The 16138-nt window shown below is 30.2% G+C and overlaps 5 protein-coding genes and 1 non-coding gene across 6 annotated transcripts, besides 3 other annotated features; 4 read left to right on the top strand and 2 right to left on the bottom strand.

The window, feature by feature from the left end:
- Window positions 1-216: 216 nt before the first annotated feature.
- TVAGG3_0820080 (mannose-6-phosphate receptor family member family) lies at window positions 217-1590 on the top strand (the record flags this gene model as incomplete). Its single annotated transcript, XM_001299589.1, has 1 exon — window positions 220-1590. The coding sequence occupies one exon, from the start codon at window positions 220-222 to the stop codon at window positions 1588-1590; it is 1371 nt and encodes a 456-aa protein (XP_001299590.1).
- A 259-nt stretch (window positions 1591-1849) lies between these two features.
- Window positions 1850-4813, bottom strand: TVAGG3_0820070 (myotrophin family; the record flags this gene model as incomplete). Its single annotated transcript, XM_001299590.1, has 1 exon — window positions 3005-4813. The coding sequence occupies one exon, from the start codon at window positions 4811-4813 to the stop codon at window positions 3005-3007; it is 1809 nt and encodes a 602-aa protein (XP_001299591.1).
- A 1114-nt stretch (window positions 4814-5927) lies between these two features.
- On the top strand, window positions 5928-5999 carry TVAGG3_0820060. Its single transcript has one exon. It is a non-coding gene; the product is annotated as a tRNA-Cys (tRNA).
- Window positions 6000-7572: 1573 nt separating this feature from the next.
- Window positions 7573-7610: a mobile genetic element.
- A 1175-nt stretch (window positions 7611-8785) lies between these two features.
- Window positions 8786-8822: a mobile genetic element.
- Window positions 8823-8936: 114 nt separating this feature from the next.
- On the top strand, window positions 8937-10358 carry TVAGG3_0820030 (cyclin-dependent protein serine/threonine kinase protein; the record flags this gene model as incomplete). Its single annotated transcript, XM_001300290.2, has 1 exon — window positions 9189-10175. One exon carries the CDS (start codon window positions 9189-9191, stop codon window positions 10173-10175), a length of 987 nt encoding a protein of 328 aa, XP_001300291.1.
- Window positions 10359-10778: 420 nt separating this feature from the next.
- Window positions 10779-10804: a mobile genetic element.
- A 1970-nt stretch (window positions 10805-12774) lies between these two features.
- Window positions 12775-13071, top strand: TVAGG3_0820010 (uncharacterized protein; the record flags this gene model as incomplete). Its single annotated transcript, XM_001300289.1, has 1 exon — window positions 12775-13071. The coding sequence occupies one exon, from the start codon at window positions 12775-12777 to the stop codon at window positions 13069-13071; it is 297 nt and encodes a 98-aa protein (XP_001300290.1).
- A 24-nt stretch (window positions 13072-13095) lies between these two features.
- Window positions 13096-15740, bottom strand: TVAGG3_0820000 (spectrin binding; the record flags this gene model as incomplete). Its single annotated transcript, XM_001300288.1, has 1 exon — window positions 13155-15740. The coding sequence occupies one exon, from the start codon at window positions 15738-15740 to the stop codon at window positions 13155-13157; it is 2586 nt and encodes an 861-aa protein (XP_001300289.1).
- Window positions 15741-16138: the final 398 nt, after the last annotated feature.

Below are 16138 nucleotides of genomic sequence, written 5' to 3'. Positions count from 1 at the left end.
TTTAGGTACCGAAACATGCTTGAAAAATCTATTTTTTAGACGACAATGATAATTTTGTCACTTTTCCAGACGACAATAATAATTTGTCACCTTTTTAGACGACAATAATAATTTTGTCACTTTTTCCAGACGACAATAAAACATCCTCAGATTTACGTGTCAAATGTAAAATCAATTTGTCAATATGCCCGCGCAAAAATTAATTTTCTATTTTTTCGAATGTTTGTTTTGTATATTTTATTCTCACTGTTTATATCAGTCAATTCGCAACCAGATGACTCTTATAACACTGCTTCGAATGTTTACGGATCGAATGCAGGGAAAATAAAGGTGGGCTACAATCCGAAAGTATTTCAAAACAGATTCCTTTACTTAATTAAATTGCCTTTCAGAATTTTATGGTGGGTTTTCAAGCTCATTGTTTGCCTGTTCAAACAATTCGTGGTAAATCCAATCAAGTACTGTATTAACTTCATTTTCTTTTCATTGAAAGCAATTTACGATCATTTCAAAAACTTCGATCTTAAACGTGATTTACAATTCCTCGGCAAAATCCTGCTTGCACCTTTCAGATTCATTAAGAAGATTTTGAAATCTATATTTGATTTATTCAAGCTCGGAATGAAATGTATTTTTGAATACATTGGCTACTTTATACAGAGAGAAATTCGTGGCTTCTGGAAGCTTATCAGTCACCTCAAGCCGCGTTCCGTTCCTAAACCAAAACCAACACCACAACCAAAGACATTGCCTACACCAGAACCAACAGCAACACCAATACCTTCTCCAGAGCCAACTGCTACTCCTGCTCCAACTCCACGTCCTACACCAATTCCAACTCCTGTTCCAACATCAACTCCAATTCCAACTCCTGTTCCGACACCAACTCCAATTCCTACACCGGTTCCAACCCCTGTTCCAAAGAAGGAATGTATTGATCGTTATGTAGAAATCACTCAAGAAATAGAAGATAAGTGGGATAATACTATTAAACAGATCAATGGCATCATTGATTATGTTAAAGACAAATACAATAAGTTATTAGACAAGCGCGATCAAAATACAAAGGAAATCGAGGATATTGGAAAGAGGATCAAATCAATTGAACAAAGCTTTGTTCCTGCCGAGCCACAAGTTGTAAGTATTGAAGATAAGAAGAATTTATCTATGATATTAACAGAAATTCGACCACTTGGACTTCCAGCAATTCAAGGAACATTGTTAAAACGTGCATTAGACGTAATCTTTAAGAAACAAAAACGTGTTTCCATTGAAAAAGTTGATGGAGTTTGGAACTTAGGAAATTCAGTTGGAAATTACACATTTGAGACACAATCAAGGAAAGTTAAGACATTCTCAGCAGTTACAATATGCCAGGATAGTGAGGCAACCATCAAAGACTTCGCTTTATACTTCTATAAGAATGGAACTCCAGAAATCATGACTTCTAGGTTCGAAGTAAAGAAAGAAACTGGAGAACAGACATTTATGCTTCCATACCAAGTCAGTGGCGATGTAATCAAACTGATTGTCTTTGATACTTTCGATAATCAGAACGCGAAGTTGTCGGATGTCAAGTTTACTGCATGAACTACAATCATATAGCTCTTATTAATTTGTCAATAAATATTTTTTATAAACATTTTTATCTTTTACCTTTGGAAAATTTAAAAATATTACTTCAAAACGATTGAAATCTTTTTCATGCTTACACACTCTGTCATTTTGATTTGTTTATTATTATATCCCAATGATTTGGATAGAAAAAATCAATATTTTCATAAATGCTAAATAAATACTGTTCAGACTTCATAAATCAGGGAAAAAAAATAACGTACAGATGAATATAATTCAAAAATTTTATGACTTTTTTGAAAGAAATAAAAATATGAGGGTAAAATTAAATCTAAAATAGAGTTTTCTCTTCTTTTCACTGACAAACAAGCTTAATTCAAATGAAAATGGGTTTTCTGCTTCACATTTACCTAATGAAAGAAGAGAAAGTCTAAGATTAATAGAATCTGTGTTCATTTTTTCTGTATTAACTGTACCATCGAAAGTACTATTTGAAGACAAATCTCCGATACAGTTTATAACTGTAAGAATACCATTAACAAATGCACCAAATGAATATTTTGCGCTATTTTCGAAGAAAATACACTCTGATATAGTAACATTTGACTCCCAAGAAGATGTAACAAGACCAGCAAAAGCACCCTCAAACTGAACTGAGTTATTTCTGAAGATTGATTTTTTAACAAATGAATCAAGATTTCCAACATGAGCCATACAACATGGATTTGATTCATGGTTATCATTAGAAACGAAGCAACAAAAGGTAATATTAACTGGATCAAATAGAAAATGATAGCCTGCAAAGAGTTTACACCTTGATTTAGTGTTATTTGTAGAAATAAGAGTTTTAATCCCAAAATTATGATATATACTGGAATCCCTGGTGTTATCGCGACCGCACTGATAGAGAGAACTTAAGTTGACGAAATTTTTGTTTGCGGATGTTTTAACATCCGTGTATGAATGCTTTCCATCGCCTGACGTGTAACACCTAATAGAACAAAATCGGTCTTGAACAATGGAACTGCTACCATTGAAGAAGATGCAGCCACCTTCCCCTTCATTACGTGAAATATTAGTATAAGTACATATCGAATGTAGTAATTTAATTGAATCGATTTCGCAATTAATGACATTTGATGAAAAATTAATGAAATTTGAAGAAAGTAAAAAGAAATTTTTAGAAATTGTTGGTTTTGTGTTATCTGTGATATTTGTATAATTTTCTGTTGGTGTCCCGTAGTATTCTTCCCATATGTCTTTCGGTACTTGATCTTTATTGAAAGGAAGACTGAGACAATGATTTTGATAACAAAAAAATGTCAAAAATTTTCAGAAATTTCTCCCATCTCCTTATAAATGAAGCAAAATTTGTATTGCCTGATAAATTTATAAAAGAGTTTATACAACTTTTCTAAATTTTATTTCTTTATTGAGAATATCGATCAAGTAAATCTAACATTTCTTTTGAAGTTGCGAAATCCGCTGGAGTTCTTCCAATCATATCCTTTCCGTTTGGAGGGAATTTCTTTGACTTAAGTAGTTCTTCAGCTGCATCTAAATAATTTCCTTGTACAGCGATATGCAAAGCGTTTGTTCCGAACTCAGCAGTTGCAGTGCAATCAACATTTGGCCAATTAACCAACAAACTAACGCAATCTGTTCTTCCGTTCTGTGCTGCAGCCAAAAGAGGTGTAAATCCCTCTCTGTCTTTAGCATTAGGTTCAGCACCTTGTTTCAGAAGGAAGTCAACAATTGCTGTATGTCCAGAAGCAGCAGCCAACAACAAACATGTCTTTCCCATGTTATCAGCTGAATTAATATCAACATTCATTTTCGCAAGAACTTGAACGACATCGAAATGTCCTGCGATGCAAGCAAGATGTATTGGAAGTCTTCCGAAATAATCACCTTCAGATGTTGGTCCTTTTCCTGGCTCAGCTTCTTCTTCTTCCTCGTCATCAACATTGAAAATTGATTGGTCGGAGAAACTCATCAAAACTTGCAAAATAAATGAATGTCCTAAACTAGCGGCAATATGCTCAGGAAGCATGTTATTATCTGACCGAACATCCATGGCACAGCCGCTGTTGTGATAACTGACAACTGCTTCGAGGTTGTTGTTTCGAACGGCTGCAAAAAGACATTCGTAATTATCTGTCTCTTCGTAATTAACTGAAAAGTTGGCTCTGAAGGCGGCTGTGTATTTGGTTACAGCGGCCATTCCGAAATTCATCTGTTCGTAGCGGATTGCTAACTTCGGATTACTGATATAAGCAAATGCAAGGGCAATGCTTTGTTCGTACTCCGGACTTTCCTTGCCATCGTAAACAGCTTCGACTCTGCCATCATAGAAATCGCCGCTGCTGATTGGTCCTGTGTTTAATATATCAGGATTTTGAGTAAGTATGTAATCAACGATCTTTGTAGCGTTGAATAGCGTAGCGTATTGAAGAGGAACCATGACGAATTGTGAAATTGCGCATTGTTCAAAAGCACTCTTTGGAATTCGAGTATTTACGTTTGGACAGACTTTTTTGAACTTTTCAAGATCGTCATGACGTATTGCGTATTGTATACTCTCGCTTGTGCCTGCAAATTCAATGCAATCATGAAGACCTTGCCAATCATTTTCTTTAAGTTGCTCGAAATTCTTAAACATTTGGTAGGCTTGTGGAACTCTGCAATTTGCATGTAATATACGGAAGTATTCCATCAAATTTTTGTAAATTTCGTTGTAATGCTTTTCAATTTCTGGAGCAAAGTAAATAAATAGAATGAAAAGTTCTTCTGGAAGGTTTGAATAGTTGCGCTTGAAGTTTGATAGGCATGTAACGAGCGTTTTAACGTCAGTCAATCTTAAATTGAAACATTCTCTGAGAAGGCAAACACGAGTGATCATATTTTCAACTCTTCTGAAGTCAAGTTCTGCTTTGAACACAGTTGCAAGTAAATTCTCTTTAAATCCTTCATGGTCCTTCATAGAATAACATAATTTTGCAAGCAGTTTCAAATTCCAAGGTCTGACTGAGTATGCACTAATGATTTCATCAATAACAAGTTGATAGAAATCTGGATTCTGTGATAACGGAATTGAATGGAAGTACAAATCAAGTTCATCGTATGTGCTTTCACTGATATTTGTGAGATATCTCTGAAGAGTAGACATCATGGACATTTCATCCATATCTTCTTCATAGTTTTCTTCATCTAATTCTTGAATAGGTTCTAATTCCATTTTTTTGAAAATAATGAATTCAATAAAAATTTTACAATTCTCAAAATAAAAGTTATTTTATTTTTAATTAGATTGATAATAAAGCAAATATGAAATTGCGTGATACGGCGGCTTGACACTCACAAATTTGTTTTCAAGCTTTTCCTTCCGAAATCTATTTCACATGATTTTCTAAACTGATCATGTGTTTCGCCTTTATGTTGAGGGTAAAGTGCTTGAAAATGGGAATATTTCATGCTCATAATATCAAATTCACAAATTGAAAGATGAAATTAAAACTTGTGTCAACACTTGTAGAAAGTAATGGACTTGAAAAAGCATATATATCGTGCAGTAGTTCTAATGTTACCAGTTTTCTTGGTTATGATGCTTATTGTACAAATGCTTTATATTGGAATTCATCAAGAGCTTTTGTATCTTATGGTACTACTACTCAAACTCTAACATTGTCTTTTCCAAAGACATATGTGAGCGTTAGAAAGATTCAAATAAGGGATGGACTTTACTTGAGATATCTCAATGCGAGCAAAATAGAATCATCATTGGATGGTAAAAATTATAAGCATATCATGAATACGAATCTTCCTTTTTGTGCTAAAAAAAGTGAAGAGAATTGTGGTTGTGATATTGATACTATTAGAGAGTATGTTTTTCCAGAAGAAAGAATTCTGAAATATTTGAGAATTTCAAGCGCCGGAAAAGATACCTGCGGAACTATGGAATTATCTTTCTATGGTATTGAACTATACGGATATTTTACGTCGGTATGTATTTCTGGGAATCGGATCTCTTATTTTTCATTCCCATTCTTTGCATATGCACAATTTTTATTTCTAAAATAGGAAAGTTTAAAAGAACAATCTCATTTTTCTATTTAACTCTATGAATAGATTTTTTATATTCATTAAAAACTACAAATATCTTCAGATAAAAAAATTATAAATTTGTAAATTTCAAGATATATAAATAAAAAAGAGATAATTTCTAGTTATAACCTATGACTATTCAAATTGCACAATGATATGGTATAAAATTTGACTTTTTAGAAATTCGATAATATTACTTTGGAAAAATAACTTTTCTGGAGCTTTTCCAGAAGATATCTTATGTAATTGGGGTAGTAGCTCACCGGTAGAGCAAGGGATTGCAGATCCCTGGGTAGTCGGTTCGATTCCGGCCTGCCCCTGAATTTTTAAATTTTTTTCATTGATGAATTTTTTTGAAATTTTTTTTCGAGTCATAATGAAGGTATGGAGTTAAAGAGAGTATTACTTCTTGGGTTTGAACTCGTGTATCTGTAAATTTCTTCTACTTGGAAAAAATCATCTCTAACATTCATAATTCATGGGATAAATAACGAGCGAATTGATGTAACTAAGTTTTAAATTGCTGTCTTTAATAGAAATCTCTAGAGGGATAACCAAGTCATTAAATACTCGAAAAATTCCACAAGACAGCAATATGATTGAATTGGATAGTGGCGTATATGAGAAAAGTCGTTTGTAAAAGCATTTGTTGGGATAATTTATTTGCTTGATGCAATAAACGTTTGAAATTCATTTCCTTGGAAAAAGAACAATAAAAGTGAGTGCCAAGTAAATAGATTCTGTCAAGGGTCGATTTGGCAAATTAGACGACTTATTGATTTATGATCCAGCTCTAAATGAAAATGTCTTGTCTTTAAATAAAAAAGTGACATTTTTTATTCGTCATTTCTCCAAATTTGCCAATTCAAAAAAAAGGTTTATGACCGAATTTGAGTCCAAGAGACTCTGTATAGGGAGAATAGGAATATTGTGTGTGCTGGCATAGAATGATTTCCTTTTAATTTTGAGATAAAAACTATTTTTAAAATAATACTCATTTTACTTTAAAATGTATGTGTTTAATTGCAATCTAAGAAGAAAATGAAATACGTATAGTAGAAGAGTTGGAATTCATGGAGATAAAATAACTTGTTTATTTCATTAAAATATTTCGGTAATTTTCGACGAGACTGTTCACTTATGATTGTTTATTCAGATCTCATATGAAGTTAATCATTTTGATCTTTTATGGTAAAGTTTCTTGATTAAATCAAAATAAGGATTGATAATTCTCCAATTGTATCGGTGGGTTCTTCTGATTTTTTGCTTTTGATGCTGAATGAAAGGTGTAAATAGCAAGTTTATAGTAGAAAGGATTTTAATTTTGATAAAGCATGATTGTTGATAGGATTGTTGACTTTAAGATATTGACGTATTGAATAACTCACAATAGGAAACCCTAGTTGAGTAAATGATGAAATTCGATATAAAAATATCTCAATTTCGAGATTTTTCTGACTGCACGATGCTGCCATGGCTTTCAGAAAGCAATTTGCTTTGATTAATTTTTTCAAAATTTTTCAGTTTTGGTAAAATGCCTAAGCATTTTTGTAATATTTTATTTCATTTTTGAAAATTCTTGATTTTTTTGGAATAATAAGGTTCAAAAATTTGTTAGAATCAATTTTCTGATTCATTGAAGACAATATGTGCGATTTTAAAAAGATAATTTTATTGTATAATTCATATATTATAAGATAGTTCCTACAAATATTGTTGGATAAGATAGAGGAAAATTTTGTTTCTTATTATCATTGAGTTAACTAATATTTCCTTTTAGATATGTCATTACTCATCATTTACAATCATATGCTTATAAACTTTTGACTAATTCTTCAATTTTTTGGAAATTTTATTGAAATTCATGTTTTTTTTGGATCGAAAGACTGAATTTGTTGTAAACAGAAATTCATCAAAAGTGACACCTCAGAAAAGCTAAAATATTGAATTTTTGGAACTTTTGATAGAGCACGTTTTTAAATATTAATTAAAGTAAATGTATATTTTGTAAAGATTCTTTTTAATAAAAAATAAAATTTTGAAGAAGAACACAAAATCTTCTGAAAAATAATATCACATAAACTCATATTATTTTCTAATATATAACTATTTTATATAAAAATCAAATTCAATGATCTTAAAAGCGAAGGATAAACCTCAAAATTTACGAATATAATGAGTGAGAATATAATGCTTATCTATCATAAAACCATATGAAATATCAATTTTTGCTTTACGCCTAATTTTTGACGACAATTAGCAAAAAATGTTAAATGTTAACACTCAGTCCATTTGAATATGAAAAATAAAATTGACTTTGATTAAATGTTTTTATTTATCATGCAATTCTTCTTGCGACCAAAGATTTGAATAAAATTTCAAAAAATAAGATAGCTTAAAAAATAATATACGGTAGTGTTTACTAATAGATGAATAGTATATAAATTCTATTAAAATGGATTTGATCCAAAAAATATAAAACCAAAAATAATTGTTATAATTTAAATGAAGAAGTAATTAAAAACGATTTTATTTATGATCAAATTTTATATATTTTTTGGATCAAATCCATTTTAATAGAATTTATATACTATTCATCTATTAGTAAACACTACCGTATATTATTTTTTAAGCTATCTTATTTTTTGAACTTTTATTCAAATCTTTGGTCGCAAGAAGAATTGCATGATAAATAAAAACATTTAATCAAAGTCAATTTTATTTTTCATATTCAAATGGACTGAGTGTTAACATTTAACATTTTTTGCTAATTGTCGTCAAAAATTAGGCGTAAAGCAAAAATTGATATTTCATATGGTTTTATGATAGATAAGCATTATATTCTCACTCATTATATTCGTAAATTTTGAGGTTTATCCTTCGCTTTTAAGATCATTGAATTTGATTTTTATATAAAATAGTTATATATTAGAAAATAATATGAGTTTATGTGATATTATTTTTCAGAAGATTTCATTCTATATGCCTATGAAAAGTACTCTCAAAACTAACTTTTTCCTAATTATAATTAAATCTAGAATATTGTATTATGCTTAGTATTATTTCATTTTTCTCATTCAATTTAGAATTTACAAATGTCAAAAAATTGAGAGCTGTCACTTTTGATGAATTTCTGTTTATTACAAATTTATCTTTTAAACTAAGTGATATATATAATGGAAAGACCAAATATACCAAACCACATAACTTGAATTTCTGAGATTTTCTACGGTTTTCAAAATTTTGAAAGAAACTTGGTCTTAATCATGTGCTTATAGATTTTCACATCCAAACTTTAGAAAATTTTCTTATTTATTCACGTGGTCGCATGTCACTTTTAAAAATTCTAATTCAATAGTTTATTTAGTCAAACGATTATTTTTCAATTTTTTTCTTTTTCGTTTTTTTTCAACATACTACCAACAACTCGACCTCGCCAGAATCGGGTTTCTATCTTTGAGAAATACCGCGCAATCGAAGAAATATGTCAGGGATGTTACGGTAACGTTATGAAGGCGATTGATCCAACAAACGGAGAAGTAGTTGCGATCAAGAAGGTTCGCATCTTTAACCAGAACCAGGCATTGCCACAGGCCTTCTACCGTGAAACATCCAACTTGCAGACCTTAAAACATCCGAATATTATCAATTTAAGAGAAATCTTTCGTTCAAACAGTGGGGAAGAGCCTTATATGGTATTTGATTACTGCGAATTTGACCTTGACGGCCTCATCCATTCAAGAAATACTAAAGGCCTTCCATTACAAACTGTAAAATGCTATTTCAAGCAAATTCTCAATGCAGTCAAGGCTTGTCATGATCTCAACATCGTCCATAGAGATCTCAAGCCAGCCAACATCTTCATTACACGTGACAACGTTGTAAAACTTGGTGATTTTGGTTTATCTCGTGATTTAACAAAAGGCAACTCCCAACGAACACTCGGAGTTGTCACACCAGGTTACAGAGCACCAGAGATCATCCTTGGTAACACACAATACGATTATTCTTCTGATATTTGGTCACTTGGTGCAATTTTATTCGAAATGCTTACAGGAATACCATTATTCCGTCCTCTAACATCCTCAGATATCTCACAACTCGCTGCGATCGTTTTTGTCCTCGGAAAACCAAACGAAAACGATTTTGCAAATAATTCATGCTCAAACATCAACCTCTTGAACATGGTTCGCGACAGTGACCGCTCCTTAGAAGGAATTCTTAGCGAATGCCTCGTTGGAGAGTCAGCTGAAGCGATTCCTTTAATTCTCGGAATGCTCAAGTACAATCCATCCCAGAGGATCACTGTTGATGAAGCTTTGTGCTCCCAATTCCTCAGTGATCCAAACGAAACCGATTACTCGAATTTACCAAAAATTTCCTTCGCGGAAACACATTCACTCGACGTTGCCAACAATTCCGTCGGCAGCAAGCCATACTCCAATTCACCACCAGTTCGTCCACTTCGCGTGCAACTGGTTCCAATTGTTGCTTAATTTCACTGCTTATTTTTATTTTTTTTGTTATTTAACTGTTACAAGACTTCGTGTCTTTGTTTTGTTGGCTTCTTTTTATTTGGCCAACTCTTTATTTTGTTTTTTTAATTGCTTATTTGATTGTTTAATCAAAGTTTCACCTTCTTTTATCTTTTCACCATCTTTTAAACATTTCATCTTAGTTTATTGTTCTTTTACATTCATTTTTGTTTTTAATTTAGCGTAGTTGGAAAATATTTTACTTATTTACCTGCTCTCAAAATTGAATAGCCTTGCCAATGATGGGTGTGAATTCTGCATGAAAAAGTTCTCAAAAGCGGGAGAAGACTTGACCATTTAAATATGGCTTATTTTTCAGTTACGTTATTAAGAAAATATAAACTTGAAATCATATTCTTCATGTGTCAACTTTTCAATTACCTAAAATTTTGAGAGACAAGCGCGAATAATATGATTTCAAGTTTAGTAATTTCAAATTCTTATGACCCAATTTCTAAGGTGAAGAATTAATATTTTTGGTCTTTAAAAGTTATTGTATGACCCCATAAAAGCTTTTATACTTGTTTGGTATTATAATAAGTCATATATTGATGATATGAAAAGATGTCAGAATGTGGTAAGTGCACTCTATATATTTTTTACGACTTTTTTTGAAGAAATTAATGTATGTACTTACCACTTTCATACTCTCTCAATTTTTATGACATCTCTAACTTTATGTCGCAAATGATTAGGTGAGAAGTTGATATTTTGTCTGTAAAAAGAAATTATAAACCACTATGTAGTAACGAATGGGGTTATTATAGTATTTTACTATGGAAACACGGATTTATTGATTTTGTAAATTATTTAAAAATTGAATACTCTATATCGTTTGAGTGAATCCTTAAATTTTTTACAAAAAATTTGAGAGAAATGGTTACAGAAAATTTTTGTGATACATTTGAAGGCTATAGGATGTTGATAATTATTACACAATCCTATTGAACTTTTTGAATCCAAAATAATCGATCTTTTTTTTATAATGCTCATTGATAATCATCATTTAACCTGTTCAAACCAAGCAAACGAGGAACTATATCTTAGTATTTGCGCTAAATGCTTATATCCAATTGAAAAGTCTGTAACAATACCCCGCGATATGTTCGGAGCACATAACACTTTTAGAGATATCGAATTCACTGTTTCAAAAAGAGATATATACAAATTTTATACTCATTTCCAACGATTTTATGTAGGAATGATTTTATATTTAGATTTGGACAAATTTTCAAAAGCAGAAAAAATTGAATGTATAAATACATTTGCCGACATTTCTAACAAAACCTATAAAGACATTACACCATTCCGCGAAAATTTTTTCAAATATAGGCTTGCAATCAAAAATTCTTGGTCTTGGGAGGATATTCACCAAGAAAGCATAGTATATCTCACTAAATATACTTTTGATGTTCTTATCTGCGTTCAATCAGGGATTAAGTTAATTTGGGAAAAATATCAAGATAAAATTGACCCAGAATTTAAGAAGATATTATTCTATAAACATGTATTTGATGAAAAAGAGTACTTTTTTGGCGAAATTTCATGCACACCACCTTATTTTTATGGCAATAAGGAATATTTTGAAAATCTCCTAAACAAATTCACTCTAGCTCAGATGTCGGTGACTAACTGAAAACAATCATCAAAACAAGTTGAATAATTCATCAATATTAGTATTCTTGAATTTAATGCAACTTTATTGGTTCAAAACATTTTATTGGAAAAATTTCATTAATCGGAATTATTATCTGTCATGAATGCTATTCTATTGCATCTATTGAAGCTTAAATTAAAATTTGTATCGTCATATTGTATACTTTTTTAAATTAATCTTGAAAACAAAAATTTTGAAAAAAATACATTTTGGGCTCATTTAAACCTATTATCTGAGTCAATCATTTAAGCGAAGTTTCAGGCCTGGATTCTAACTTTTTGATTAGTATTAATTTTCATTGAGAATAAATTATACCGAAACATTATCATTTGACCAGAAAATATTCACAAGTATCAAATATACATGAAAAATCACTAAGTTTTGGAGAGTTTAAAAAATTACTTTGGCGAAATATATATTGTAAATTTATATTTTCAAATATTCTTCCAACAATGTAAACATTTATTAAATATACAAGCCGAAGTACATTAGTTTTCAATGTTTTTTTTCGTAAACATTTATTAAATATTCAATTCGATATTGTTTATGTCATTTTTTCATTTTTGAAAAAAATTGGAGAACTCATACTGCATAATTCTAAGTATATTACATTTTTCTTTGCTAGTACATACTTAAAATAGATTATTATTCAATATGTTTGCAATAATTTCATATTATTTGTTATAAATTGCTTTTAAACCTATATATGATTCTTTTTACAAGTCATACTACTCACTAATATATTAATAGTGTTAAGACGATAAATTCAAATTTGATAATTTTGGCAAAATTTTCGTGGAATCGTTTTTGCCATAATCGTACTTTGTGTTAATTTCTTGAATCGAAATTTGTGAAAATTCAAACTCCGTATATCGATTTTCAAAAATTTTTAATTTTAATATTATGATCGTAAGTTATTATCCTCAACACTGCGTCAACAATTCAAACCTCAACTTTTATATCAGCATTGCTAATACTTGCTTTTATTCATTTGATACTGCTCTTACAATTCCAGATAAATTAAGGGATGCAGACTCAACATTGAATTTTATTGGCTTCAATATTTCAGGAAGAGAAATATTCAATTTTTATGGCAAATTAAAGATCTTCTTTGATACAATGATTCTCTATTTAGATTTAAACAAGTTTTCATCAGATGAAAAAAACGAATGCATAACATTATTCCATGATGTTACATAAAAAACTTATGTAGTTATTGAACGATTTCTAACAAATTATAAGAAACATGCAAATTATATATTAACCCATCGACTTTTTTACTTTTATTTTAAAGGGATTAATCTATTGATCTTTTTAACAATACCATGTAATTGTAGTCTTTTGGCAAGCATTATTGGTGTTTCACCATTTTGAATAGATAAAGAACTATCTCCATAAAATGGTTTCGTTAAATCTGGATTGTAGAGAAGAAGAATATCAAAAATCTTTTCATTTCGTTTCAAAATAGAAGCGAAAACAGCATTCAATCCAGATTTAGTTATAATGTTAACATCTGCATGATGTTTGAGTAAGAGATCAACAATTGGATAGCAATTTTCTCGAATTGCTGCTATAAGAGGAGTTTCATCAGATATCATCCACGTTTTATCATCTGATCGTTCGTTAGCTTTTGTTCCGTGGTCATAAGTCGTTATTAAGAAACCTTTCTTTCTTGAATTCGGATCTTCACCATTTTCAAGTAAGATCTTAGCCATTGAAAAGTTATGGTAATGAATTGCCATAAAGATTGGATGATCGAGTAAACTGTTTTGATTAATTTTTGCACCAAGTTTGAATAATAATTCGAGAGTTTTCTCTTGATTATTTCTCACTGCAATATCAACAAGATTTTGCATTTGAGAAACACAATTAATATTAGCTCCTTGTGATACAAGATATTTAATATTTTCCAGCCTGTTTAGATTTGTTGCTGTTACAATAGCAGTTGTTCCGACTTCATCTGTTTCATTAACATCAGCTCCAAGTTTGATCAACTCTTCTAAGAATCGCGGATCTGGATTGTTCTCTGCAAAAATCATCAATGCTGTCATATTGTTGGAATTCCTCCATGTTCTAACATTTAAGACTTTTGTGAAGATGAATCGTAACATTTCGAGTCCATCTTTTTGGTTGGCCATCAATGGATCGACATCTTTTGCTCCATAACTTACTAAGATATTAGCAATATTATAATTCCTTGTCTTCATTGCTGCATTAAGAGGAGTATATATTGTATATTCTTTTTCAATTTTATTGTAGTTGAGTCTTGCGCCATTCTTGCATAGGCATTTGACAGCTTCAATGTTGTTTATTAAAATGGAAATTTCTAAAACAGTACTTGCTTGCTTGTCTCGCATTTCCATGTATGCCCCATGATTAATCAAGATTTGAAGATATTTAATGTATCTTTGTTCTGGGAATAAAACAATTCTCATTAATGTTGTCATTCCATCTGACAATCTATGATTAATATCATATCCTTTATCCAAAATGTATTTAAACATCTTTTCATCATCGTTTTGAAGAGCTTGGAATATTGGATAAATACATTGATCAGCAGTACAAACATATAACATGAAAATTTGAATTGGCAATTGAATATAGATTGAATTGATATGGCCATTCAAATCTGTACCTAATTCGATTAAAACATCAACTAAATCATAGTTTTTCTTTAAAATCGCAACACAAAGAGAGAAAAGTTTGCAGTTATATGATTTCTTTTTATCATGAATCATTGAGAATAAGTACCTGTAAATATCAATGTCAATGCAAAATGGGAGTATAATATAGACAAGATTTTCTGGATCTTGATATTCTCGAATTTTAATATGCTTCATGAATTCTTGAACATACTTTTCATCTCCACAATTAACAATAATCTTTATTATTCCTCCAATATCTTTATTTTTGATTGAAGAAATGATTTGAATGAAGTATTTGATGTCATGCTTGAATGAAATTTGTATGAGTTTGATCATATTATCAATATTCTTTTCTTTCGTAATCAGTTCTTTGAATATTTGATACTTGTTTTCATTCATTGATAAAATCAGATACTGCAATAAATTTGGTGGATTATTGTTATTAATAATGTGTCTTACCAAGAATAATCTATTGTTTTTGATTGCGGATTGAATTGCATTTTCCCCATTTGTATCAACATGATTTAAATCACAGTTTTGTAACAAAGAATAGTTGTAGAATTTTATTGCCGAATTCCAATTTATTTCTCCTTGGCATTCAACAAAGAATGAGGCTTTCAAATCATTGATTTCGCTTGTTTCTTCGATCATAATTTGATCAATAATGCTCTTATTTCTTCCAATGATTGCATATTTGATTAATTCTAATGGATTTGATGTGATCTTTTCTTTAAGATAATTAAACATTTTCAAAGATCCGAATAAAGCAGAAACTTCGAGCAAATTCAAATCTTTATCCTTCGGAAGATATAAATAGCTACCAATTATATCTGAAGACAGAACTTTTTGATCTAAATCAAACTTCCTAATATTATCAGGTAAATCATTGAACAAGAAATATAAAAGAGTGTCCTTTTCATAAATCACTTCTTCTTCATTAGGAATACTTGTGAATGTTGATAATTCTTTCCAAAATTCGCAAATTATATATCGAGAGAAAAATATCATATCAGGATATTTTAAAATCAATGATGGAATATACTTTAAATAGATGATTGCCTTGTGAGGATTCAAATGAATAAAAGTATTAATGATATTGCTAATCTCTTTTGAATTTGTATGTCCTTGACTTATATGCTTAGATATTATTTGGATATTTTTGTTACTGCATGTTCCATCATCATCCCAAATAAGCTTTGGTAGCTCCAAATAGTTTGTATTCATTCAGAAATTAATCAAGAAAACTATGAATATTTTAGGATAAGACGGGAAAAGATGACTCATGCCAAAATTGCACAATTAATTACAGAAATGAAATGAATCCTATATTTGATAATTTTTCAGACGAAATATTGTATTTTTGTAAATGCAATTTTGCAACTCAATAAATTATCTGATATTAATAATACCAAATTGATGCATATCTATAAGTTCCTACAAGCCTACTTTTGGATTGAGTTTAATACAAAATTATCAAATTCAATATTGGATCAAAGAAATTATCAACAAGAATAAGTTGAGGTTTGATATAAATTAATGAGTAATATTAATAATCGTTACTCTTTTAAAAGGTCAGATATAAGTAACTTATATTTATTAGTTTCTCTTATGTAAGTACTTTT

The sequence above is a fragment of the Trichomonas vaginalis genome, chromosome VI (genome assembly GCF_026262505.1).
Source record: "Trichomonas vaginalis G3 chromosome VI, whole genome shotgun sequence".
Taxonomy (NCBI): Eukaryota; Parabasalia; order Trichomonadida; family Trichomonadidae; genus Trichomonas; species Trichomonas vaginalis.
This window is presented reverse-complemented; position numbering and strand designations above follow the sequence as displayed.